This window comes from Ursus arctos, unplaced genomic scaffold (genome assembly GCF_023065955.2).
Source record: "Ursus arctos isolate Adak ecotype North America unplaced genomic scaffold, UrsArc2.0 scaffold_15, whole genome shotgun sequence".
Classification (NCBI taxonomy): domain Eukaryota; kingdom Metazoa; phylum Chordata; class Mammalia; order Carnivora; family Ursidae; genus Ursus; species Ursus arctos.
This window is the reverse complement of record NW_026622819.1, coordinates 62,270,270-62,296,574: the sequence shown is the minus strand read 5'-3', so window position 1 is coordinate 62,296,574 and position 26,305 is coordinate 62,270,270. Positions and strand designations below refer to the sequence as shown.

Genomic DNA, 26,305 nt, shown 5'->3' with positions numbered 1-26,305 from the left:
TGTAGGATGCTCTTGTCATCTTCCCACCTTCAGTTGAGCTCCGCGCCACCTTCAGTTGAGCTCCGCTTCCTCCAGTGACTCACCCCAACCCCCCTCAGATGGGTTTGATACTCAGTGACAAAGACACTCAGGGCTTTCCTCCACCTTTCCTGGGTCCTCAGACTGGCTCCCCGACCACAGAGCTGTCCCTAGGCCTGAGCCCCCACTCATGTTAAAGAATGTTCATATTCACTCAAGGACATGTGAGAACCCCATTCTCTACCCCCCAGTCCTGCCCAGCATCAGCACTGTGGCCCAGCACCCCCTTACACACACACACACACACACACACACACACACACACACACACACATACACACAGCAGGGAGTGAATGGGGAGTGGTGCCAAGGTCTCATCACACCACAAACTTATTCTTGGCTAGGGAGTTGCTCTTGGTGGCCGTGTCTGCATGGGCCTGGTACCCAATGACTATCTTCGTGGAGAGGCCCAGGCGCTCTTTGTAGACCTGCCTGGAGGATGAGGAGGAGAGGAAATGAGATAGTCCCAGCAGGTCCTGGAGATAACCTGGGACTCTGGGTCCTTTGCCCAGAGCTCCTACGTGGTTCCAGCCACCATCACTGTTTGTGTGTCTTACCTATGTGGAAACCCAAAACAGGACTCTTTAATGCAAAAGAAGAGTCCTGCTAGAAATAGCTTGAAATCTGGATTCCAAACCCTCATACAGGTGGGTAAGGAAGATGGGGGAGATGACACGGAAAGTTCCAGAGGTCTCCCTCACAGGCCAACCACCACCCACGCTCACATTCTCCCCTGGAACAGACCCTGAGCCAGAGATACTTCACCCAATGTGCAGCACGTCCGCCTGGTTCTCTGCCTCCCTCGTCCACAAGGCTATCTTGTCCCCCTTGGTTCGGATGTTGATGACTGCCCCACACACCTCCCGGCTATGCTCCTCAAAGCTCTCCCCAATCAGACACAGCAGCTGGGGCCAAAAAGGGAGGATGGTGAGACCTCCACCTGAGTCACAGGGAGTGCTCCCACTATCCTGGAGACCACTGCCACTACCCCAGCCCGGCCTCTTCCAGTGGGGGACCCCCCCACCCCTCCCCTCCTCTCCCCATCCCCACTCACGGTCTCCAGCCACAGGCGGTCCAGCTCGCTGTGGCGCTGCTGCTTGGCGAGACTGACCAGCCAGCGGCCACCCCTCTTATTCCTGCTGTCTTCCCACATGGGCTCAATGCCATCCTAAGAGGTGGACGGACAAGTCACCTGCCTCCCTTTGTTCAAAGGGAAGTGGGGGCCCGGCCCCCTCCCGGGGCCCTGCCCTGGCCCCCAAATAAGCCTCCACAGACCAGGTTCCCTCTTGCCTCCATCCCCTGTGAACAGGCAAGTTCCACCACCAGCCACTCAGCCCCCCAGGCCCTCCCATGAGCTCCCCCAAGCCTCTGCTCCTCAACCCTGGTCACCTTTTGTAGCCTTGTAGAGGCGTAGGTTTGTCTCCTTTACTGAATTGAGTCTCTTCAGGCAAGAGTTTAAACGGGGCAGGGGCGGGGTGGGGGCGGTTAAGAAGCCTTTGGGGCAACTGTAGTGTGTGCGAGTGCCGACAGCCCAGGCTGGGCGTAAATCACCCGGGGGAGTCTTTAAACATGGATGGCAGGGCTGCGCCGCACACACCTGCTGGGTCAGGAGCTCCAGACAACATTGATGCAGAATGTTCTCGGGCAATCCTGATGCATGTCCCCAGTTAAGGAGCTGGGCCAGAAACCTGTGCTCCTTCCTAGATCCCCCTTCTCCCCCCTCCCCTTCCAGACTCTTTAATGTCCTACAAGGTACAGCTTGAGTCTGACGCTGTCCAAGCTTCTGTGCAGCAGTCCCTCAGGTTGCAAGTCTCACCTGGGCTCTGAGAAAGGCTGTCTGTGGAAACCACCCCCCCAACTCTCCATGAGGGAGGAACGCAGAAGCTGAGGAGGATTGCGGCCCGAGGGGTGGGGAGGCAGAGCTTACCTTGAACAGGGCGTAGTCACAGCCGGAAGAGAGCTTACTGGCCAGCTGGATGTGACCGTACATCCTGGAGAGAGCCCCCCACCCCCACCCCAGGCTGAAAGTCCAGACTTTTTACAGCCTGGTTCCAACTTGCCTTGTCCCCCCAACTTCTTTCCAGACTCCACTGTTTTCCACCCGCCTTCAGGCCTCCAAGACTTTGCTCACACTCATCCCCTCACCCCCTGCCTGGAAGTCCATCCCTACTTAGCCAAACCCTGAAATCCCACCTTCCTGGAGCCTTCCCTGACCATCCAAACCCCTGGGGAGGCTTTTAGAGCCCCAGTGCAGGGGGGAGGAGGATTCAGGCACCCCTCCAGCTGAGCCCCAGACTCTCACCCACCCCTAGGGTTTGTGGGGCACCTTTTAGATCCCTTTCCTTGATCTCCCATGGACCAGGCAGCCTAACCCTCCCTTTGCGGCTGAGACAAGCTCAGAGAGGGAGAACTTGCCCAGCACCACAAGCTTTGGAGCAGCAAAGTCAGGGCCAACTCCTGGCTTCTCCCACCTCCCAGGCTCTCTCCTGAAGCCCCAAGAAGGTTTCAGGAGGGCCCATATCCCAGCCCCAAGGATCCTCACCCCCAAGCAGGACCCACCAAGCCCCATCCCTCAGCAAATGCTCAGAGGTCCCAGGGAGAGCTGGGAGAGCTGCATAGGAAACAGCTCCTTGGAGGGGTGGGGCCTGGGAAGGATCCCCAGCTCAGAGCCTCCTGGCTCTGGCCCTCTCTGCAAGGAGCAGACACTCACGCCCAGAAGTCCTCCACGGTATCAAACTTGGTGACCAGATGCAGGTTGTCCTGCCAGGCACGGCTGCGGTCATTCTTGAAAAACCACAGAGCCCACCTGGGGGGAGGGGAAGCCAGAAGGAAGCAGAGAGCCCTCCCAGGCCCATCACCAGCAGCACCTGTGCTGGCGGGGAATTCATGCCCCTTCAGGGACAAAAGAGATGGGATTTGGGCACAGGGTCCCCAGGGTGAATGGAGTCAGTTATCCTGAAAGGCTGGGGCAGGATAGGGGAACATAACCCAGAATCTCAGTTGAGTTAAGGCCAGAAGGGCCAATAGGGCCCAAGTCTTATGCCAGCTCTGACCGTTCTTGGATGAGGAACTGGGGCCAAGAGAGGAAGGTCTGGTGCAAGGCCACAAAACCTGCCTTACCTGTTCAGCAGCGGGTGTAACTCCAACTTGACCTCCTGGGGGCACCCATCCCGGGCTTTCCTCCTCTGGGACAGCAGGGCCCCAGGGGAATTCAGAGCCCCCTCTGCCATCAACACTGACCCTGCTGCCTCCTCTTTCTCATCCTTTTTCTCCTCTTTCTCCTCCCACTTTTGGATTCTACCCTCAGCCTCTCCGGCCTAACCAAAGAAAGGAATTGGGGTAAGCAGCAAGCCCCAGCCCAGCCGTCCCAGCCCCATCCCTTGCTGCACGGGGGCCAGGGAGGTGGACTTACAGGGCTGGTAGCAGCCATGCAGCAGTTTAGGCTTCATCCCAGTTGGCTCCCAGCTGCCGGCTTTTAACCCAGCAGTGCTACCCCACCCACCCAGAGCACGGGGTGGGGAGGAGCCAGCGTGGTGTGGTGGGAGCTCAGAAGGGAAAGGGCTTGCACTATGCATTCTATCAGCAAGCATTTAGGGAGCACCTTCTGCATGCAGGCAGGAGGGAGGGGGACAGGTGTGACCAGCCACTGCCCACATTGTGCTGGCCATGTGCCGCCGGCTGGGTCACACGAAGGTAAGGGTCAATATTAGGGATCTGCTCTTAGTGCAATCACATCCCGTGGAGGATGGGCCTCGAATTTAAAGTGGGACCATCCCAGAGAGGGCAGGAGCAGCAACTCTGACATAGCCGGTGTCCAGGGCCAGGTCAGAGACCTTATTTGTGCATTGGAGTGTCTCCGTGTTTGCCTCTGCTGCCATTCACCACCCCCATTTGGCTACCAATGTCATCTGACACCAGCACTGATCTGGCTTCTGGAAGCATCTGAATTTTTTAAAGTATATAATCATTTAGAAACAGGGAGATTAAATATTAAAAATCTACATTTTTGGCTACTCTTGAAAATTTGGGAAGGTTTCACAATGCTGGGGTCTCCACCTTGTAGGTCCACAATCCCCTGCGGCGGAGGCTGCCCTTTGGAAGGGCAAATGGGATGCCATACGGCCCCGCTGGCCCACTGCGCTCATGCTTCCCGCTGCCCGGCTCATCTGAGTGTTCACCCAGCAGTGATGGGGGTGTGCTGGGGGGAGACAGTGCGACATTCTCATAGCCTGGGTTCAAATTCTCCCTGCCCTGACCTCAGCCAAGTACCGGAACCTCCAAGTCTCCGTTTCCTTATCTGTAGAATGGGAATGTTAATGATATACAACTCAGAAGCTCATTATATTAATGTGATATAAAATGCATAAGCCCATAACACAGGGCCTGGTGCTGTGGTCAATACAAGTCAGCTGAGGGCTACCCCAGGGTGCAGGGGGGGAGGGGTATCCTTCTCAATAGCACCCTTTTCTGCTAGAGCTGAGGCCTCCCCAAATTTCTCACCCTCCCCTTGGCCACTTTTAGGGTCTGAGATCCATAAAGGGACCAGTCTCTTCCCCCCACACCCAGGGAAGCCCCTGACCACCTGGAGGCTGACAGTCAGTATCTGTCCAACCCACATGCCCTAAGCTCCAGGTCCCTGCCAGGCATGGGGCTAGGTGCCAGGAGGCAGTGAGGGGCCAAAACTGAGTGGCCCCTGTGCTCTGCTCTATCAGGGGGAGCCAGACAGCAGGTACTCTTGCAAACATCTGTGTAGTCACAGACTCAAACCTCTGAAGGAAAGGAGTTCGCAGATGGGAAAGGATAAAGTCCATGACCTGAACTGGGGGCTTTAGAGTGGCAGTTCTCAAGCGCATGGATCAGAATCACCTGCAGGGCTTGCTTGTTAAACAGGCTGCTGGGCCCCGCCCCCAGAATCTGAGTCCTTAGCCCTGGGCTTGGGCCTGAGAATTGGCATTTCTAACAAGCTCCCTGAGGATGCTGGTCAAGAACGCTGTTCAGGAACCACTAGCTAGACGCAGTTCATGGATGAGGTGATGTTTGAGTTGATACCTAAAGCATGAACAAGGGTTAACTAGGTGGATGGAGAAGGGCATCTCAGGGACAGGAACAGCACGTGCAAAGGCCCAGGGGCAAAAGGAACATGGGGCACTGAAGGAAAAAACGAGACCAGTGTGGCTGCTGCCCAAAGGAGGAAAGGATAGTAGGTCTTGATCTTAGGAAAATGGGGAGCCACTGAATGCTTCAAGTGGATACAGATGGGCTGGGGAGGTAATCATATGGGCTTTCCAGCAAGTTCTTTGGGCTGCTGTGTAGGAAACAGACTTTGTGGTAGCAAGAGTGTGTGGGAGGAGATCTATTAGGTTGCTAATGTAGTTGTCCAGGTGACAGGGAAGATGGCGAGAACATGATGGACTTCACAGGTGTTTAGAAGGAAGTCTCCCTGCTGTTTGGTGATGGATCGGCTCTGGAGAGGTGGGCCACAATGTCCCAACTACCTGTTGCTACTTAACAAACCACCCCAAACTTAGTGGCTTAAAACAGCCACAATCATCTATTTTGCTCACAGATCTACAACTTAGGTCGTGCTCAATAGGGACGGCTCGCCTCTGCCCCAAAGCGCCGTCAGCTGGAGTGGCTTCCAGGCTGGGGCTAGAGTCATCTGCTCCCTCAGTGGGGCAGTTGACGCCAGCTGTCATCTGGAACCTCAGCTGGGAGTGTTGGCTGGGACAGCTCTATGTCCCTCTCCATGCGGCCGCTTGGCTTCCTCACAGCACGGTGGCTAGGTTCCCAGAAGCGGCATCCCAAGAGACAGGGAGCAGACGCTGCCAGTTTCTTAAGGCCTGGGCCCAAATCCTGGCACAGCATCATGTCCACTGTATTCTATTAGTGTCCCGGGCCCACATTCAAAGACAGGGACGTACTCCCACCTCCTGATTGGAAGAGTGTCAAAGAATTTTGGACAGAGGAAGCACTGGAGGAGGGCCAGGCTTGGGGAGAGATCATAAATCTATATTGGATGGAGAAAAAGGGAGAAAAGGACCCTCCCCAAGTGCCAGGCACGGTCTTAGCTGCCTTAGAGTCCTGGCCCAGAGCCTGGCATGGAACGACGCTGCCAGCCACGGTACCCCTTTCCTACCTTCTTCCACATCTTCCAGCATGGGACAGCCTGTGGAGTCTGGAGTCAGGTCACTAAAGAAAGACCCTAGGAGCAAACCCCCTGGCCCTAAGGGGCCCTGGTCCCTACTCAAAGCCCTCCCAAGCCTATCTGTGGAAGACTTCTGCACAATGGTCTCCAGAACCTCAATCCTACCATACTGTTCCTAAAATATCTTGAATCTGCCCATTCGTCTTACTCCCCATTGCCCCACTCCAGGCAAGCCCTGCCATCTCTGGCCTGAGCCACTGCCCAAGTCTCTCCTAACATTCTCCTTGCTTCTACTTCCTCCTCCTTACAGAACATCCCCCACTTCCCTCAGAGGGCTCATTTAAAATATTAATCTGATCACTGAAGTCCTCTGTTTAAAACCCTCCAGGACACCCAGGATGTGACCCAAAGTCCAGGTTCTGGGCCTGCAGATTTCTGCATGACCCAGCCTCCCAGTGCCCCAAGCACTCTAATCCTCCAACAGGCCAGACTGGCTCCTGCCTCAGGGCCTTTACACTTGCCATTTCCTCTCCAACTCTTTGCATGACTGACTTCTTGTCCTTCAGGACTGGCTTCAAATGTTGCCTTCTCAAAGAGGGCCTCCCTGACTGTCTTATCTAGAGCTGACCACTCTCCAAGGCGTAACTTATGGAGTTGTCGAATCACTATGTTGTACTCCCGAAATGAATGAACGTTTTGTGTCAAACTGTGTTTCAATAAAAAATAGACCACATGCTCCTGCCTCGGGACCTTACACGGGCTCTCCCCTCAATTCCTAACTCAAGTGAGGCCTTCCCTGCCTACTGTATGTAACTGTTCAAGCCCTCAGCTCCACTCTAGCACTTTCCATGCCCTTTCTCTTCTTTGCTTCCCCTCCCAGCATAGCTCCTCCTCACACACCATATATTTTACCTATTTATTTTACTCAGCTGCCTCCCTCTACCAGAACAGAAGAACCAAGGCCTCTCTCATCCACAGCTGTGCTCTCTAGGACCTGAAGCAGGGCCCGGCTCTTAGCAAGGCCTCAGAGGGCAGGGCGAGGACGGAGGGCTGACCTTTTAGATTTTGCACGGTGGACCTCACTGATTTGGACGTGAGCAACTCTATCTAAAACATCTTATTTGGTCACTAGTTCGTTGGCTGTCTGTTGCTTCCTACTAGAATTTAACTTTTAGAAGAGCAAGGACTTCGTGGTCTTGTTTTCTGCTAAACCTCGTACTAAAACAGTGCCTGGCACACGGTGGGCACTCGGGAGAAACTGAGAAGAAGAGATGCCAATGGCTGGTTATATGATTTCCCCTCTTTGGGTGTTGGCTCCCTCATCTGTAAGGGGGGGATTGAAAAATACCTGCTTCACAGGATTGATTTTAGGGATTAATGACATAATGATGCCACGCCTGGGACGTGGTTGATGTACGATAAATATCATTCACTCCTCTCTCTGTCTTCAGCTCCCACCCTGCCCGCCTGTCATCCTCCCTACCCTGAGGCTTCTGGACAGCAGGAATGTTGGTAAATGTTTAATCACACTGTCAGGCACCGCACACAGAGTTACAAAGACCCATCTGGATTTTCGAAAAACCCAGGCAGGGCTGGGATCACCAGCATCCGCGTGATCCTCTTAGGAGAATGCCTTCTGCTCCAGCTGCCCCGCTGGGGATCTTCTCCCAACCCCTCCCCATATTCTCCCACCCTTCCCTCCCCCAGGCTTCAACAACCATTCTCCTTAGTACATTCTTAGGAAGAGGGAAGGGAAGAGAGGAATGAAGAGGCCCATTTTCCTGGGGGAGAGAAGATGGAAACGAGGGGAGGTCCCAGAAAACCCACAGGATTAGGGCCCAGCCAGAGAGAGGCCCAGGGCCCTGGGCTCTGCCATCCTGTGCCCTAAAGAGGAGAGGGGGAGGAGGTGGGCAGCAGTGTGACACAGGGTGAAGAACCCGTTGTGCTGCAAAGTGGCGGCCCAGTAACCACACGGCCTTCTTCTGGAGACAGTACAAAGAGAGACAAAGAAAAATGCAGCCGATGTTAACACCGGGTGAATCTAGGTGAAGAATATTGGGTATTCATTATATTCATATTGCAACTTTTCTGAAGATTTTGTTCACTGTAGCATGCTTGCAACTTTTCTCTAGGTTTGAAGTTTTTCAAAATAAAAAAGTTGGGTGCAAAAAGAAATAGTGACAGCGATGCTAGTGGTCCACTCAGTAATCATTCTCCCCTTCTCATAATGTGATTCTGGAAAGTCATATGCCCAGCTAGACGACCACACTTTTCCAGCCTCCCTATAGCTAGGCATAGCCTGGAGATACGCAGTTGTTAGCTTCTGAAAACTCCTTGTGAATGAGACAGACAACTGGCAGGTACTCTTTTACCCTACTTCCTCCCCTCCTGCTTTCTGCATAGATATGATGGCTGGAGCTGCAGCAGCCATGTTGGACCATGAGATGACCTTGCAGGTAGAATTCATGCTAAGAATGGTGGAGCAGGAAGGTAGGAGTCTAGGTTCCTGATGAATGTGAAGTCATCAAACCAACTGTGGCCTGCCTACCACTGGACTTCTTTAAGTAAAAGAATAAAAACCTGCTTTGCCTAAGCTTCTGTATTAGCAGTCAAATGAACTTCTTGCCAGATTCAGAATGAAACCTGTCCTCTGCTCCCTTCGCACTCTGGACTTTTTCACCTGTTGAATCTTCTGCCGAGAATGCTCACCATCACTTGTAAGGTCCTTCTCATCTTTCAAAACCCAGCCTGAATGTCACTTTCTCCTGGAGGCTTTCTGGAGGTGCCATTTCCCTCCTGGGCTCCCATAGCCCCTGTGCTACTGTTAATGTCCCTGATGGCCCACTTGCTGTGAATCCGAGGACTCATCACTCCTCATCACTTTGGTCCCTCTGTAGCATTTAACCAGCTGTCCTCCAATTTCCTTGGGTTCCCTGCTACCACTCTCTCCAGATTCTCCTCTTCCCCGTGCTGCTCCTTCTCAGTCTTTTGGCCAGGTCCTCTGCCCCTGGCCACACATGAAGTTTGCAGTGCCTCAGGATTCTGTTCTGGACCCTCTCCTTGTCACTCTCCATGTTCTCCTGGGCATTGCATCCTCCCCATGACTCTAGCCACCACCTCCATGCTAATGACTCCAAGCCCAGTGGGGTAATGGGCTACCTTAGCCCAGCTCATGAGAGCAATTATTCCAGTTTCAGGAGTTTGTGAGCCAGGTGTTCAAGTCGTTATTGAAAATTACATCATATAAACTTATAGTTGTATAAATTATGTTTAAAACAGATAATAAATACTCAAAACATAGCTTCCTAATTATTTTACTATTATCCATGCTCTTAAGATTGTTCTTACCTATTTTATCTGTATGGTGAAAATACTGTAAAATGGCCCATCTCTTCCCAATTCTCTGCTCTGTGACATCACATTCACAGTGAAATCAATCACAGAGAAAGAATTTGCACCACAGATGTGGGCAACTTCTACAAATCAAGGTATTTCCCTGCTTCAGAAAGCCACATGTTAAAGATTTCCAAGTATACCATGGCCCAAATCTATACCCGAAGCCAGCCTTGAGTGATTCCCCGAGCTCCAGGCTCAGATGTCCTATCTGCTGGACACCTTCTCTAGTTTGGCTATCAGGCACCACAGAATTGGCCCCAGTTAGGCCTCAAACAAGCTCTCCATCCCCTCACCCTATCCTGAAAGCAGCCCCATCCCCTCAATGTCTCTTTCTTTCTTTCTTTCTTTCTTTCTTTCTTTCTTTCTTTCTTTCTTTCGATTTTATTTATTTATTTGACAGAGCGAGAGCACAAGCAGGGGAAACAGCAGGCAGAGGGAGGGGGAGAAGCAGACTCCCCGTCAAGTAGGGAGCCCGATGCGGGGCTCGATCCCAGGACCCTGGGATCATGACCAGAGCCAAAGGCAGACGCTTAACCGACTGAGCCACCCAGGCGCCCCCTCAATGTCTGTTTCATTTTGCAACAGCATCTCTCACCTGCTATCCAAGCCAGAGACCTGGAAATCTTCCAACTCATCCCTCTCCCTCTTCCCCGACACCTAATAAGTTACCTCCTAAACAACACCCAACTGTCCCTCCAATCCTGTTCCAGCCTCACTGTGGCTTCCCTGGTGCGGGCTCCATCATCCCTCCTGGGGATTCTACTCCAGCTTTCTCCTGATCTTGCTGTGTCCCACTTCGCCCAACTGTTCACCTCCATGTGGCCCCACAAAGTGCAAATCTCATTCCAGTCTCCCTGGTGCTTAATACCCTTTGGTGACTTCCCAGTTCCTACAGTAGAGATACAGGCACCCTTCATGTGGCCTTTCTCTCTTCCTCTTCTCCCTCCTGCTTGCCTCTTCAACACTGATTTTGACATTCTGGGGTTCTTAGTTGAGAGTCACAAAAATCATTTAAGCAGATAAGGATTTTATTATCCAATACTGGGCAGCTCAGAAAGTCTCTAGGAAGGCCAGAGAGTCCCCCTTGAAGACAACACATCCTGGATTAATCCTCCAAATCACACTGCCAAGCAGACCCTAGAAGACTCCCCCAGTGCTACAGCTGGCCATGGACAGCGCAGCTTGCCCTGTTGCTGCCAGATGCTCCCAGAAGCAGTGTCACTGCCGCCTGTGGTCCCTGGTGGGAGCCGCTACCACCAACACCACCTGTCCTCGCCAGAGCCGACTGCCTCCTTCCCTCCTTCTGCAGCTTCCAAGTCTGGGGCTGGGCTGTCTGGGGCTGAGGTCACATGTCTGGGCTTCAAGCAAGGCTAGGAAAGCACTGTCAGCTCCTAGCGGGGGAGGTGGGCCGGGCCTCAGAAGGTAGGAGAGCCCCCGAACATAAGAAGGGGACAGTTCCAATGCTGAGAGGCCAAAAATAATGACAGACATCCCCCCTGCTAGCTTTTTAAATTATACAAGTAAAATACTATTCAAAGTAAAATAAGCAGACAGCATAAGAAGGGAGGTGATAAAATGTAGAAACTTCTCTCCCTGAGTGCTCTCAGCCCCATTTGCCAGGGACAACTACTGTGAACAGTGTTTTGGAAGTCCTTGCTGGTGTGATCTGTGTAAACCTAGATGTCACTATGTACATATTTGTGTATAAGGGGTCTTACATAACTATGTGTGTCTATGTATCAAAACGGACTAGTTCCCCACATTGCAGTTTAGCAACCCCCTCTCTCGCTTCACACCATTTCTCGATACACCCCACGTCAGGTCCTGCTCTTCCTTTCACGGGATGGAAGTCCCATGATTAACTTGCCAGTCCCCTACGGATGGACATTATTTTCCGTGCTGCAGTGAACATCCTTGCACAAATGGCTTTGTGCGCTTGTGTGAGTAGATCCAAGGAATGAATCCCTGGAAGGGGAACTGTTGGCTCAAAAGGAGCATGCCTTTATATTTTTGCTAAACATTGGCAGACTGCCTTCCAAAAAGCATGCACCAGTTTGCAGCTCTACGAGTGGCCTATGAACACTTTTTCCCCGGGCCATTGCACAGTCTGGCTGCCTCCTCACCTCCTCACCTGTCACTTACACACCCTGCATTTCCAGCCACAGTGCCTTTGCCCATGCTACACCCATAGCCTAAAATACCATTCCAGCCTGTCTTCCAGGTAAAAGCTTACCTCTCCCATGAGACCTAGCATAGATGTCACCTCCTCTGTGTAGGCTTCCCTGATTCCCCTAAGCTGTCAAAGTCCCCTTCCTCTGGGATCCCATAATTTCTTGGGCATAATTCTGTCATAGCTCCAACTGAGGGCCCATGTGTGTCTGGCATTCTACGGCCGTTTGACAATCCCCACCATAACCATACACACAAAAGGCGATCTTGTCTACATCCTCATCCACTCCTGGCTCTCCTGCTGCACTTCCTTTTATCTGTTCCTAAGCATAGGCCTGTCTCAGGGCCTTTGCACTTGCAGTCCCCTCTCTATGGATCTTGCCCATATTGGCCTGGGTGCCTCTCTGGGGTCTCTGCTCCTACTGGCCTTCTCACACAGGCCTTCCCTGGGCACTCTGTCTCAAGCGCCCTCCTCCAGTCATTCTGTTACATCACCATTCCATTATCTTCATAACACTCATCACAACCTGAAACAACCTTTTAGGTTTAAGTGTTGACACGTTTGTTTTCAGTCCTGTGTCCCATTTCTGCACACATACAAACATATCATTGTAAACTCCCCAAGGGCAGGGACCTTGGTTTCCTTTTCCACTGTCTCCAGACTCAAACCTGCCTGGCACCTATCTAAACGCTCAGTCAACATTCGTTGAGCGAATCATCCATTATTTTACAGAAAAAGAAACTGGCATTCGGAAAAGGAAGGCTGAGTAGCCCAAGGTCTCACAGTTAAGAAAAAGCACAGCGGAGATTCGAACCCATTTGAACCCCAAAGCCAACTGCAGGCAGCATTTCTGCCCTACTCTTGGCGCTCCGCATTGTCTCCCCCACCCGATTAGGCTCTTGGGGGCTGGGCGCGAGTCTGAGCCCAGGGGTTCTCAGTGACGCGTCGGGGGCCTGCCCCGGGAGGCTAGCGGGCTCCGCGGAGATGTCACCCTCCCCGCCCCCTGTCAGTCAGGCTGAGGGGGCGGTGCGGCCGCCAGAGGGGGCGCTGAGCTCAGAGCTGCCGCAGCGCTCGAGCGGGAGCAGGAGCCGGAGGCTGAGCGTGCGAGCAGAGCGCAAGGCGCGATCCGTGGCTGGCGACGCACCGAAGGCCCGGGCACCGCTGCGTCCCGGCTCAGCGCCCGCGCCCCGCCTGCTGCCGACCGACCTGGGCGCCTGGCGAGGCCCCGATTCCCCATCCGCCCCGAGCCCACCCCAGCCCGGCCTAGCCGAGCCCCTGCGTCCGCCCGCCGCAGCCGCAGCCGCAGCCGCCGCCGCCGCTCCATCCCCAGCCCGGGCCCAGCTTCCAGGTGAGGCGGCCGCTCTCCGGACGCCGGGGTAGGGGAAGGGGCTGGGGAGGGACAGGGGACTGGGCGGGATGGGATAGGGGCTGGGAGCAGAGACGCGGAACCCGCTGGAGAATGGAGAGAGGGTTCCGGCAGGTGCGTGTCCGTGTGCGCCCTGGGCTGTTTGTGTGACTGCTGCTCTGTGTCTGCAACTGGCGGGGTGGCGGTGTGGACGTGCGCCCGCGCCCGTGTGTTCGTGTGTGTCAGGGTGTCCGTGCGCGTTTGAACGTCTGCGTGTCCTGTGTGTGCACGTGAGCGTGTCGGTGGAGAATGTTTGTGTGTATGGTCTTGTGACTCTGTCGTGTGTACAGGCAGGCCCCAGGGCTTCGCGCTGATCCCAGCACCCCAGTTCCGCGGGGCTGCAGGTTGCAGGGCCCGGGATAACCGAGGCAGTGGCTCCTCCCGCGTCCCCAGGTTTCAAGGACGCCGGGACTCGTCGCGGCCCTGTGGCCTCACGCTGGGGAGGGGGTAAGACGGGAGGGGGCTCTGGCCCGGCAGGGGGCCGGGGTCTCAGGTGGGAGAGGAGGGGGTAACCGGCATCCCAGGGAAAGGGCTGGGGTGAGGGTGCGGGGCCAGCGCACCCGTGCCCGTGTGTTCGCCCTCCCCAGGCCGCCAGGATGGACGTGTTCATGAAGGGCCTGTCCATGGCCAAGGAGGGCGTTGTGGCCGCCGCGGAGAAAACCAAGCAGGGGGTCACCGAGGCTGCGGAGAAGACCAAGGAGGGCGTCCTCTACGTCGGTGGGCAAGGGGCAAGGCTTCCGGGGCTATGCAGGGTTCGGGTGTCCTCCGAGGGAGTGGGGCCAGAGGGGTCTGGGCGGGAGAATATGAGTCAGCAGATGGGGCAGGGTCAGCAGGGGTCACCGGGGACACAGGAAGAAAGCCTGGGTCAGTGATGAAACCTTTTGGGGGGGGAGAACGGGAGAGGGGAGAAAGAGTTGGGGAGGGTGGGGGTTCAGCTGAAAGGCCAGGGACCAATGCATGGGTCAAAACAGATAGCCTTTTTCTTATTCTTCACATGGTTACTAGTTACCGGGTGTTGAGCTCTTCCACTCTCCCAAGTTCCGTGTGAAATGCCCTAACATTCATTACCTCACTTCATGGCCCTGGCCCATTCCACAGCCCAAGAAAAGCCAGGTTCCCAGAGGTTTAACTACCACACTCAAGGTCACACAGCTGCTGAAACCTGAAACCGCAGTCGGAGCCAATCTTTACGGACTCCAGAGCTCCCGCCTGGCACGCTTTGCCTCTTCTGTTACCGGGTTGCCCCTTACCTTAGCCCTCCTCTCCTGCTACGGCCACCACAGAACTGCTCTTAGGGTCTTCCTGCCTCCCGATGCCTGTGGTTCCATCATTGCCTCGGCCCCTCCTCCTTGCAGCTTCTAGCTGTGTGAGGAGAAAGGCGAAGTGATTAAAATCTCTCACCCTAAGTGTGAGAGGAGAGGGAGCCTGCAGGGTCATTTGCATAAGGGGATGCAGGGCCCCAAACTAACAATTACTGAATTTCTGTGGTGATTCAGGGCTTACTGGTGTGTAGTAGGCAGAATTATCCTTTGTGGGGGCGGAAGAGGGCTAGTTAATCTGCCCAGGGTTGTGGCAGATTTGGGATTGTGCAATTTGAAAAATATTGATTGACTTCTTACTCCATGCTAGTAGGTGCTAGTAGGTGCTAGTAGGTGCCGCCTCTCCCGATAGTGACCCAGAGCATTCCCATAGTGGAATCTGACATCAAGTGGCTGGGATGGGGGCTACTGCAGTCAGGTAATCAAAGAAAGTAGCATTTGAGCTGAACCCCAAAGAAAAAAGAGCTGGGTGGAAGAGGGGAGTTGGAGGAAGCAGAAAAGGGCTGAAGGAGACAGGGCTGGAGAGCAGAGGGCAGGAAGCAGTGGTGGGGGATGAGATCAGAAAAATGGGCAAGAGGCAGCGCATGAGGGGGCCCTTGCTAGCCAAGGCAAAGGATCGTTACAACCTGCCATGAGAGATTGTGAACTAGGGACTGACGTGATCTGACTTCAGTATAGAAAGGTTCCTAGGGCCTCTGGGGAGAGACCAAATGCAGCGAGGCCTGTGGGGAGGTAGTATAGCCGGCAGATGAGGGTGGCCGGAACTAGGGCACAGGTGATGGAGATAACGTGGAGCCTTGAGCCCACAGCTGCCAGGCCCCAGCTCTGGCCTCCCTGCTCCCTCCCCCAACCCAGCCCTCGCACTCCTATGTATCCCTGGCACCCTGATGCAGTCTCCCTGCTAACAGACTCGAAGTATCCCCTTCCCCTTAGTTTGGCATCTCCTGCTCCTCCCGCTGCCCGGGAACCCCCAATGGGCCCCAGTTCCTACGCGTTAAAGCCTCAGCTTCCTGTAGCCTGTAACTCAGTGCTTTCACAGTCCTGCCTCAGTCCGTGTTTCCGTCTCTCCAGGTGCACAGACAGCATTGATGTGCTCTGCGCAGGTCCAGAAAGATCACCTCTCTGTGCCCTGTCTGCCTGGTTTCCTGTGCCTGAGATACCCTTCCCAGTCTCCTTTCTGCATATCCACCTGCTCCCCATTTGTCAAGGCCCAGGCAGTGCCCCTCCCCTACCATGTACCCCTTGGAGGCTGGAAGCCCTCTCCCCACTACTCAAGGTCCAGGGCGCCAAATCTGCTCTTCTCTTACCCCCATCTGACGTTGAGCCATTGGCCCTGGGACCTGGCACAGAGCAGGTGCCAACAAATGTTTGTGGGAGGAATGACAGGGTGCCATGCAGCACCCCCCACCAGCTGTCTCTGGCTATGGTCAGGCTGGCCATAGCCGGGAGATTCCTGCTTTCCCATGCTGTTCTCTCCTTCCACCAGTCTCAGCCCGCCCAGACATCCATTTACCCATTTCGGGTCTACCAGCTCTTGTCTGCATTGCCACATCCTCAGAATAGGAGACTCCCCACTACCCTGAAGGCTCCTGCCCCCCACCTCCAATCAGGCCATCTTGCCTTTCCCAGCAGCTACCTTCCTGAGAAGACCCTGCCTGTGCCATGGGTGTCAGGCACCCTCAGACCCACCCTCAGACCCACCATATACCTGAGATACTCCTCACTTTGGCTGGAAGGACGAACTCACACCCCAGTTAGAAGAGTCTTGAGAAGAAGAAGACTGGGGGCTGGCGGGTGTGAATGTCCATAGGTGGGATGTGGGCGGTCAGGCATCGAGGGCACCAGAGGAACACCCCCCCCTCTGAGGTTCCACCCCCCACTCCCACCCCCACCTGCTCACCGGGGACTGAGAAGTAAAGGAAATGTGCTCTGCACAGTGCTGGCTCCCAGGCAACATCCCCCAGAGGGTGTGGCTATCATTTCAGGTAGAGGAGAGGCAGACAGTGGGGGAGAACTCAAAGTCCTTGGGAAGTAGGTTTGGAGGGCTCAGTGCAGTCATGAGAGGGGCACCTGTTGAATTTGGGGGCCTGAGGAGGCAGTGATGGGGCCATGATGCCCACTGCCTACTGGGTCCCTCTGCCCGCTCCGTAACCACCACGCTCGCCAGAGCCTCTGCTCCCTCAGCTCAGAGTCCTGATGTGTGCTCCTTTTTGTCCCTGCAGGAAGCAAGACTCGAGAGGGGGTGGTACAAGGAGTGGCCTCAGGTACCAGCCCAGCCCTGGCACAGCCCCCTTCCCTCACCTCGGGCCTGGGATCTGGCTGGGATCTGCAGGGTGGGGGGTGGCGGGGGAAGAGGACACCCCCAAGGATATCTGAGAGTGTGCTCCGTGAGGGGGGCCAGCCGGGACACTGCACGGGAGAGAAAAGCATCTCTGTCCGCTTCACCTTGGTCCCCAACCCCCTTCCCCAATTCTCTCCCTGCTCCAGTGGCTGAAAAAACCAAGGAGCAGGCGTCCCATCTGGGAGGAGCCGTGTTCTCTGGGGCCGGGAACATTGCGGCAGCCACGGGCCTGATGAAGAAGGAGGAATTCCCCACTGATCTGAAGGTGAGTTATCCTCTCGCCATACACACGCACACGTGCCAGGCATACCCGTACACGTGCCACCAGGCTCCCCCTCCCCCAGCCAGCCTGAGGCACCCCTTGCCTCAGGTTCCACAGGGCTCTGTTAGACTCAGCTCAGAATGAGTTCCCCTGGCGTGTCGGGATGTGGTGCTCCCTCTGACAGTGACCCAGGTCTGCCTGTATACACGTATCCTGCTTGCGAGTGTGACCTGGACCACTTTGGGCCACGTCTGCATGTCACGGGTTGTTCGTTCTTTCTTGTCATTCAACAAGTATCCGTGCCAGAGAGGAATTATTCTAGGAGTTGCTGCGGTGAGTAAGTTCCTGTGTTCAGGGAGCTGACGCTGTGGTGGGAGAAGATAGACAACCAATGAATAAGATGCTTTCAGACAGGGATACGTGCTATGAAGAAAAGACAGGTGATAGGACAGAGAGTCAAGGGGTCAGGGGACTACTTTAGTTGGGAAGACTTCTCTGATGAGGTGACATTTGGGCTGACACCCAAGGGATGAGGCAAGCCTTTTGAGAATTGTATTTCAGGCGGTAGGAACAGCATGGGCAAAGGCCCTGAGGCAGGCATGAGCGAGTGCGGGCCACGGGGCCATGCATGGCATATTTGTGCAGGCATGTCCGCCCCCAGCAGAGCAGTTCTGGCTACCGCCAGGTGTGTGAGGGCAGGCACCTTCATGAGGACACACTGCATCGTAAGAGCTGTGAACCTGGAAGTGCCGCAGAGCTGGATCTGAATTCTACCTCCACTACGTCCTGACTGTGTGACCCTGGGCAGGGTCCGGCACATCTCTGAGCCTGCCTCTGCCTGTAAGACAGAAGATGAGCACAAGAGGGCTCTTGCATAGATTAGATATAATGTATATCAGAGGTTCTCAGGTTCTCAACACTTACGTATGCGTCAGAATCATCAGGAGGCCCGGTTAAAATACAGACCATCGGCTGCCTCTCTAGAATTTCTGATTCAGTAGGTCTGAGGTGGGACCTGAGAGTTTGCATTTCAAATAGGTACCCTGGTGACGCTGCTGCTACGGGTCCAAGGACCACCCTTCACTGCAGGCTCTTTACACAGTTGATCCTTTCCCCTGTCACAAGCCTGGGGCTTGAATCAGAAGTTCTGGCTCAAGTCCTGTGTATGGATTTTACCAGCTATGTGACTTCCCAGTTATTATCATTGTTCCAGGGATTGCTCCCATTCACTGAGCTCGTGTACGGGCAGGCAATGTTCTAGACTGGGTACATGGGGTAACTCGCTGAATCTTCACACTCTCTGGGAAGAAGGCGCTACATGTGTCCATTTTATAGATGAAGGAACTGAGACCCAGAGAGGTGAAGTGACTTGCCTGCCTCTCTAAGAAGGTGCTTGGGAAGATAAGCTCAGGTTTATGTCAATGGAGTTGCTGGGAGCCGGGGTGCAGAGAAAGCCAGATCTGAGCCTGAGCTGTCAGCCTCCAGGGGCCTTTGCACAGAACGGTTCCTCTCAGGCCTCCTCCTTCCTACCAGCGCTTCTGACACCCCAAGCCTCGGCTCTCAAGGGAGCTCAGTATCATGGACTTTACTATTTAAGCAGCAGCCTTTGGGGCTACTGGGCATGGGGAACCCCGCGCAAGCCTAGGGTGCACATTTCTGAGTGTCCCCACCTCCCTGCTCACATGCATTACCGTGGGACCCTCCCCTCCTGCAGAGCAGACGGCTCCATCGCTATTTCCCATCTGAGGCAGCTGAGTTCAGAGAAGTGACTGACCTGAGCTCATGAGTGGCCAGGATGGGATGTTTTTTAAGTAAACTTTTTACTGAAGAACAACATACATACAGAAAGCACACAGCCCCATGAAAGTCTCAGAGCCAACCCCCCATGTAACCAGCACTCACACCAAGACACAGAACGTCAGCCCCTCAGAAGCCTGCCTTAGACCTCCTTCCAGTCCCTCACCCCCAGGCCCAGACCAGGGTAAGAAGAGGGAGGTGCCTGGGGCACAAAATTTGAGGGGGACACTCACTCTGGGGTCTCATTTGCATGGTCCCGAGAGTGGGGGCCTTCTTAACATTTGCACCCTGGGTGCCTTATTCACCTCACCTTGGTCCTGGCCCTGCCTCCCCCACCAAGGGTCATTGCTTCTTGACTTCTGTCACCACAGATGAGTTGGGTATTTTTTAACTCCATATACATGTTATCACGAAGTGCGCGCTCTTCTGCACCTGGCTGCTTGCGCTCAACAGCGCGGCCTTCGGCCATGCGTGGGGGGTGCCGCCATTCTCCCCACTCGCTGCGGGCCACCCACCCTGTGATGAGCCGTGCTGCACACCTCGTGCCACCGCTCCGGATGTGTAGGTTGTTGCCAAACAACGCACTCAAGCTGGAAGTTTTAGTACTGGGTGACTTTGGGCAAACTGACGTTTCCCCACCTCCTAGGCCGTGGGGTATCCATCGGTGCACTGGGGGAAGTGAGCCAGGTCAGGAGCTGGAAGCAAGTGTGCCCGGGGGCCCGCCCACACTGGTCATGTGAGGAAACTGAGGCTGCCTGGATGGGGGTAAGGCAGCTAGACCGCAGACGTGGTCAGGCAGGCCTTCTCAGGGCCAGCCCCCCAGGCTCCCAAGATTCTTATCTCTGCCCAGTAGGGAGGGACAGTGGTTATACGTGGGAAATGGGGAGGTGGTATCCCCCCTACCTACACGTTCCCCCCTGGGGTCCCAGAGTGTGCCAGCCCACATGTGGCTTTGTGCAGCCGTGCGTGGACCCCAGCTGATGGTGTGTGCCTGTGTTTGTGCACATACACGTGCTCACCCGCAGGTGGCTGGCCATGTGTCTGGCAGCCCCCCTACTTGTGTGCCTGCTGGCCTGCTCCCGTCCGGGCAGCAGATGCAGGGGGGAGGGGAGAGTCTCAGCTCACACATCCAAGCAACACCATGAGCTGTTGCTTCCAGCTTATCTTAAAATAGCAACAGCTGAAGAAACCAGGCCACACAGGACCCTGGGGGAGGGATGGGTGGAAGGTGGCAGGGGAATGGCTCAGCGCTCCCGCCCAGCCCTGTCTCAGAGCTTCCATCTCCCTCCAGCCCAGAGGTGCCCCCAGGGCTATCTCTGGGGTCCTGATGCCCAGCAGAGCCTGACACAAGGCAGGTAGGGATGAATCGGTGATCGAGTGTACTGTCTATCTCCCCATCCTATCCAGTCCAAATGACGGAAGGGCAGGAGGCTACCTGGCACTGGGGAGAGGGGTATGGAGAGCCCCACTTCCCCTCGCCACTCCCAGCTTCATGGTGATCTAGGGGGATTTCACCCCTCACACCTTCATTCCACTTCCAAGGCACTCCAGATAAAAAATTTAATTAAAAATTCTGGTTATATTGCCAACAAAGCCTAGCCTCCGCCCAATCAGCCAAAAGCTTCCCAGGGTAGGAATTTGGGGAGTATCCCCCAGCTGCCCTCATGGCCTTGTCCCTTCTCTGCCTGCAGCCAGAGGAAGTGGCCCAGGAAGCTGCTGAGGAGCCACTGATTGAGCCCCTGATGGAGCCAGAAGGGGAGAGTTATGAGGAACCGCCCCAGGTGAGGGGTGGCAGGGCTGGGTGGGGCTTTGGGCATCCCAGAAGATTGCCACCATCCCCAGCTGGGGTGGGAGGTCCCTGATAGGATAGGGTTGGGCCAGGGAACTTCACACCCCCCTTTTCTAGAACCCGGGCCCTCCGTGATGGCAGCAGAGAGGGAAGACAGATGGGGCCTAGCACTGGGCCCCAGGCACCCCTGCCCAGGAAAGTCCCAGCTGTCCCCAACTTCCAGGTTCCTCCCCTGCCCAGGGAGAGGGGCATGTGCTGTTCCTCCTTGAGGGAGAGGAGTCTCGGGGCCAGAACCTGGCCACTTGGTCTCCAACCCCTTCCTCTTTTGCTCTTCCCCACTCCACCCCCATCCCTCTGATGCAGGAGGAGTATCAAGAGTATGAGCCAGAGGCGTAAGGGCCCAGGAGGGCCCCCCACCAGCAGCACAATCCCTTCCCTATCCCCTGCCCCGTCCCCAAGAACCAGGGCTGTCCTTCTACCCCTTTCCCCCAAACACGAGATCTTCCTTTGCTCCGAGGCGCCCCCTTGGAGCCTGTGTTGGTGTCTGTCCATCTGTCTGTCCTACCCGCCCGCGTCCAACCCTGGGGCGTGGACAGGGCTGGGGCTGCGGCCGTGGCTGGTAGCCTCGCCCCACCTATGTTGCCCCCTCCCCACCCCATCCCGTCCAATGTCTGCATGTTCTATGTATTTTTAAACCAAGATCAGAAAGCGACGGCTCCCCCCAACACACTCCCGACGGAGGCTCTCTGAGGGACCCCCGGGCAGCCCCAGAGCCTCCAACCCCACACCCACAAAGACCCCAAGAACCTTTTTTTTTTAGCCAAAACCAGGAGCCAGGCTGTGCCATGCCCCCGCCCTCAGCCGGCCCAGTCCGAACGCAGGCGTCGTGTGTCGTGATTGTGGCATGGAGAGTCCCCCACCCCTCGTGTGAGCGTGTCCTGGGTGGGCGGGCCCGGGCGCCTCCCCGCTCCGCGTGTCCACGAATAAAGCCAATCTGTCTGTAGCCGCCGCCACACCGGCAAGGCAGGGTTGGGAGGTGGGTGGGGCGGCCGACGGGCTTCCAGGTCCCCGACTACTCCACTCCGCTCTTTGGGGCCTGGCATCCTCTGCCCAGGTACAAGATTGACCACCTCGGTCCTCAGTTTCTCCATCTCCTATCCTCCCCTGCGCTCCCCCCCCCCCCCCGGGATAACCCGGGGGAGAGGGTATACCCAGGCTGGGAATTGCTGTTGGCTAGGAGGCGTGAAGGTGGCCTCGGGCGCCACCTGCTGGACTGTAAAGCGCCCGCTGCAGGTGCAAGGCCCAAGGAAGCCCCACGCCGCTGCAGCGCGGGGTGGTCGGGCTCACACCTCTCTGCACACGCAGAGCAGGGGCGCGGATGACAAAGCACACGCAGACATGTGTGCGCGTACACTGGCCCTTGCGCGCCAGCCCGAGTGTACGCACTTTGGCAGGCGCGCACGTGCAGACACGCGTGCACCCATGCTGACCGGCACGTGCAGACTCGCGCGCGCACCCAGTTACACGCGCGCCGCGGAGGAGCCCTCGGAAACCAGCAGCGCGGTCACTGAAAGAAGGTGTTACGCGCAGTCGGAACGTTTACAGGCGCACAGCCCTGCGCACACCTGACCAACGCAGAAAGACCCATTCAAGGGGAAGGGGAATGGGCAGTTGCCTCAGAAGGAGGCAGAGCTCCGGCAACCGGTGCTCCACCCCTCTCGGAAAGGCGCCCGAGGGATTGCGGCCTCCGCTGAGGTGGGCGAGGGTCCGCAGAAAGCCGGGAAGCCGGCCAGGAGCTCTGAGCAGATGAGGATCGGCACTAGAGGGCCCCCAACACCGCCTAGGTGTAGGGAATAAGGGGGCGGAGACGCCGCGGGGAGATGCAGACCCCGCGGGGAGGCGCAAAGGCCCCGCCTCCGGCAAGGGGAAGGCGCTGTTATGCTCGGCTTTGAAGGGCCCCACGCCGAAGCTCCGCCCCCGGCAGTGACAAGCCCCGCCCCCAGCGGTGCAGCACTTCGGCGTAGGAGGCCGCCGCGGCTCTCTAACCGGGCTCGCACAGAGGCCCCGCCCCCGCCCTTGCGGAAGCCCCGCTCTGCTTTGCCGCAGGAACCCCCACCTCGTCTGCGCAAGACGTCACCCCCTTTTCTCCCGGGTGCGACCTCCTTTCCGACTTTAGCCCTGTTTCGCCCTTCAGCCCCAGGGCTGCAAGGAGCTTGCTCTATTTAATCAGCCACCAGGTGTTGGCGCTTCGTCCTTCCCTGAGTCGTTGGGGGCGAGAGATGGTGCCAGGCCTGGGTAGGCCTTGAACGCTGCGGGGGCCGGGTCCACTCGGGTCACCTTGGCCTGCAGTGTGTGAGCCATTATTTCCGGCAGTAGGAGGCAGCTGGCAGACGTGTGTGTAGGGAGAACAAACCGGTGGGCTTAGATCCTCTGAATGTGCCCGTGCCAGGATCTCAGATCCCTTTTGACTGAATTAAGACTCTATTTACAAACCCACTCTTCCGGGGGGATTGCAAAGTCGTGGCCCTCATGTTAAATGTGGCCTGTAGAGATGTTTACTGTGCTAGCACAAGGTTTAAATTCTTCTCATTTGGTTCCAGTTAGGGACAGTTCCTTTCCCTCCCTATGGTATTCATCTCCCCCACTTCGCTCATTTTTATGAACTACCTGGCTGGTAAAGCATTGGAGTTTGCCACCTCCCCTCCTGCTACCAGCACCTGGTTCCCATTTATAGGTGCCAAAACCAGGTTCACCATCTGGCTTGTGGGGAGGTTGATTCCTCCTTCCTGGGTGCCAAGCCACACACCTGGTTTTCTGCTTGGAGACCAATGTTCTCCTCTGCCAGGGTCACTTTTAATGCATGCCAGGCACAGGCCCAGACACATCCGCGGAAGATGCCAGCCCTGTGTCACATGGCAGTCCTGACTCTGGGTACACGTGTGAGAAGACACAGCTCATGGGTTCCTCCCTTACTAAGGGATGGAGCCATTTCTCAAGTGCCCAGGATGTCCCCAGCATCGAACACTTGACTCCCTTAATTTTATTTGAAACCATTCTCAAGGGTTCCTGGTTATTCTAACGCCCCAATTTATGGATGAGAGAATGAAGGCCAGAGGGGCAAAGTTACCTGCTCTAGGTCACAGTGCTGGGAAGTGGCAAAGGCCACATTCAGCCCCAACTCTGAGTCTGAAGCTCACCTCCTTTGGAATTTTCCAAAACGGACTTGCTCTGAGAGAGACAAAAAACACCAACAATAGGGAAACGTGGAGGCAGACACTCATGCAATTTCATGGGGACTGCAAGCAAGGCGGGGGTGCTGAGCTGTGTGTGACGCAGGCGTCTCTGTGTTCATGCGTGTTCATGGATGTTGCCCAAGCGTGTTGTGTGCAATTCTTTAGTCCCTCAACAACGCCTGCACTGCTCTTAGACACCAGGGGCTGCAAGCAACAGTCTTGACGGAGCTCACAGCCCATGCGTCAACAAATACCTGGAACAAGATAATTTGGAGTTTTGTGACAAACATCAAACAGAGTGATGTGAGAGACTATGACAAGGAGAGGGTGGTGACCAGGATTGAATTGGGGTGATCAGGTCAGGTATCTGAGGAGGTGAGGTTGGAGCTGAAACCTGAATGAAAAGGGGGTTAGCATGGAAAGTTCTGGGGAGAGGAGCACTGCAGCAGAGGAAGGGCCGACCTCTCTGTGTCTGGGTTACGTGGCGGGTAGACGGTCTGACCCGGGCCGGGCCTCCCCAGTCTGTGGGTCCAGCCCCACCTCACCTGACCCACACCTTCCCTTCCTCTGCCTGTGCTCTTCCTTCCACCTGGATAGCTGCCCTCAACTCTCCTCCTCTAATCTTTCCCTTGTCCTCCAACCAGAAGTGATTTCTCATGACCCCTCTCCTGCTCAGCTGGGCACCAGAGACCCCATCCCCACCCCTGCTCCGCACCCATGTCAGCCCTCGGAGGGGCTTTGTTGCCTGGCTCATCTGAAAATTGCCCTCTTCTCCTGATGGAGGGCTGAGGGCTGTCCTGGTGTTCCTCGCATTCGCCTGTCTCCCTCGCGGTCTCCCCACCCCCACCCCTAGTAATTTGGCTCCACAGCTTTCTCTGGAACTTTATTTTTGTTTTCTCCCTTCCCTATTTATAGCTCTCTCCCCTCCGAACCATCCCTGCATCCATCCCGTTGCCTAGAAACTGGCTCTGGGCTGAGGGTGGGGGAAGGCCAGGCCGAGCCCAGGCAGGGGGAAGGAAGAGCTGTCACCCACTCCCCCTCTCAGCACCACCCCCAGGCTCCCAGAAGCCCACCCCGCCCTCTGCCCAGCATCCATGGGTGTTTTTTAAAAGATACAACAAAATGTAAAAACCAGCAGCTTTTGTGATGTCCTTCACAGCCTCTAAAGGGCATGACGCCTGTGATTTCCCTTGTGCCTCGAAATAGCCTAACCCTGTCAGAGGCCTGGACCCATTTTTTCAGATGAGGAAACTGAGGCTTCGGGAAGCAAAAGCCCCACACCTGAGGTCTTCTCAGTAGCAACTCTGCAGCTCTGGATTTGTTAGCCTCAGGATATTGGCCTGAAACACTGAAAAAGAAGATTCAACAGTATTAAAAAATTCCATAATCCGGGAGTTGCCGAGGGTAAAGAGAAAAATGTTGTCATGATCCTGCCGCACACTAAGCAACCGATAATGCCTCTGCCATACCCTCCACAGTGCCCCTTCCATGCTGCTCCACCAGCATCCCCTTTTTTTAGACGGGGCAGGGGCAGAGAGAGATTCTTAAGCAGGCTCCACACCCAGCATGGCACCTGATGTGAGGCTTGATCTCACAACCCTGAGATCATGACCTGAGCCAAAATCAAGAGTCGGAGGCTTAACTGACCGAGCCACCCAGGTGCCCCCACCATGCCCCTTTTGCTGCCGCAACCATGCCTTCACAGTCCCCCTACCATGTCGCCACTATACCCCACCATGTCTGTAGCTCATCTCTGGCCCTAACGCTTATCTTCCACAGATTGGACCAGGCATCCTTAGCTTGGTTCCTGGCTCTGTCATGTCACCAACTGGGTGACCTTGGCTAGTTCATGTAACCTCGGCTAGTTCATGTAACCTCTCTGAGTTTGTTTGCTCGGCTCAAAAGTAAGGATACTGATTTTCACCCCATAGCACTGATAAGAGAATTAAATGAGATACTGATGAAAAGGTGTTTTGCAAACTGTAGAGTGCTGTAACATGTGAGTGATCAATTAGAATAGTAAATATTGTTATTGTGGTTATTATCAGGGCCAAGAGATGGGCAGGGCAACCAGAGTGGGCCCTGGGATCAGAGAGGGAGCCCATGACCCATGTCCGAGAAGAAGGAGCTCCTTCCCTGGCAGAATGAAGGGCAAGGGTGGGAAATGCCTGAGAGCACCTTCAGACCACTGAGGAGTAGAGGACAGCTCAGAGGCCCTCTTGTGCCTGATTCCTCTTTCTCAAGCGCCCCTGTTCCCTGTCCCCATCCCCTACTACCCCCTCTTCCTGTCCCCCGCCCCAAGGCCCACCTCTGCCTTCAAAATAGGCTCTCTGGGCAGAATGGGAGAGAGGGCTGCCAAGGAGCAGCTGG

At 55.6% G+C, this 26,305-nt stretch overlaps 2 protein-coding genes across 4 annotated transcripts; one reads left to right on the top strand and one right to left on the bottom strand.

The window, feature by feature from the left end:
• Positions 1-395: 395 nt before the first annotated feature.
• EIF4E1B (eukaryotic translation initiation factor 4E family member 1B) lies at positions 396-8,654 on the bottom strand. Its single transcript, XM_026510669.1, has 8 exons — positions 8,596-8,654; positions 7,302-7,326; positions 3,199-3,386; positions 2,789-2,884; positions 2,006-2,069; positions 1,133-1,246; positions 844-983; positions 396-510 (listed from the first exon to the last, which is right to left on the bottom strand). The coding sequence occupies exons 1-8, from the start codon at positions 8,652-8,654 to the stop codon at positions 396-398; spliced, it is 801 nt and encodes a 266-aa protein (XP_026366454.1).
• Positions 8,655-12,860: 4,206 nt separating this feature from the next.
• Positions 12,861-21,695, top strand: SNCB (synuclein beta). 3 transcript variants are annotated; one of them, XM_057312400.1, is made up of 6 exons: positions 12,861-13,137; positions 13,782-13,911; positions 16,736-16,777; positions 17,001-17,119; positions 20,605-20,694; positions 21,523-21,695. In XM_057312400.1, the coding sequence occupies exons 2-6, from the start codon at positions 13,791-13,793 to the stop codon at positions 21,631-21,633; spliced, it is 483 nt and encodes a 160-aa protein (XP_057168383.1). In that variant the 5' UTR covers positions 12,861-13,137; positions 13,782-13,790; the 3' UTR covers positions 21,634-21,695. The 3 variants fall into 3 exon arrangements, with proteins under 3 accessions (XP_057168383.1, XP_026366816.1, XP_057168384.1); XM_026511031.4 differs by having other exon boundaries at positions 21,066-21,612; XM_057312401.1 differs by lacking the exon at positions 12,861-13,137 and adding an exon at positions 13,279-13,641.
• Positions 21,696-26,305: the final 4,610 nt, after the last annotated feature.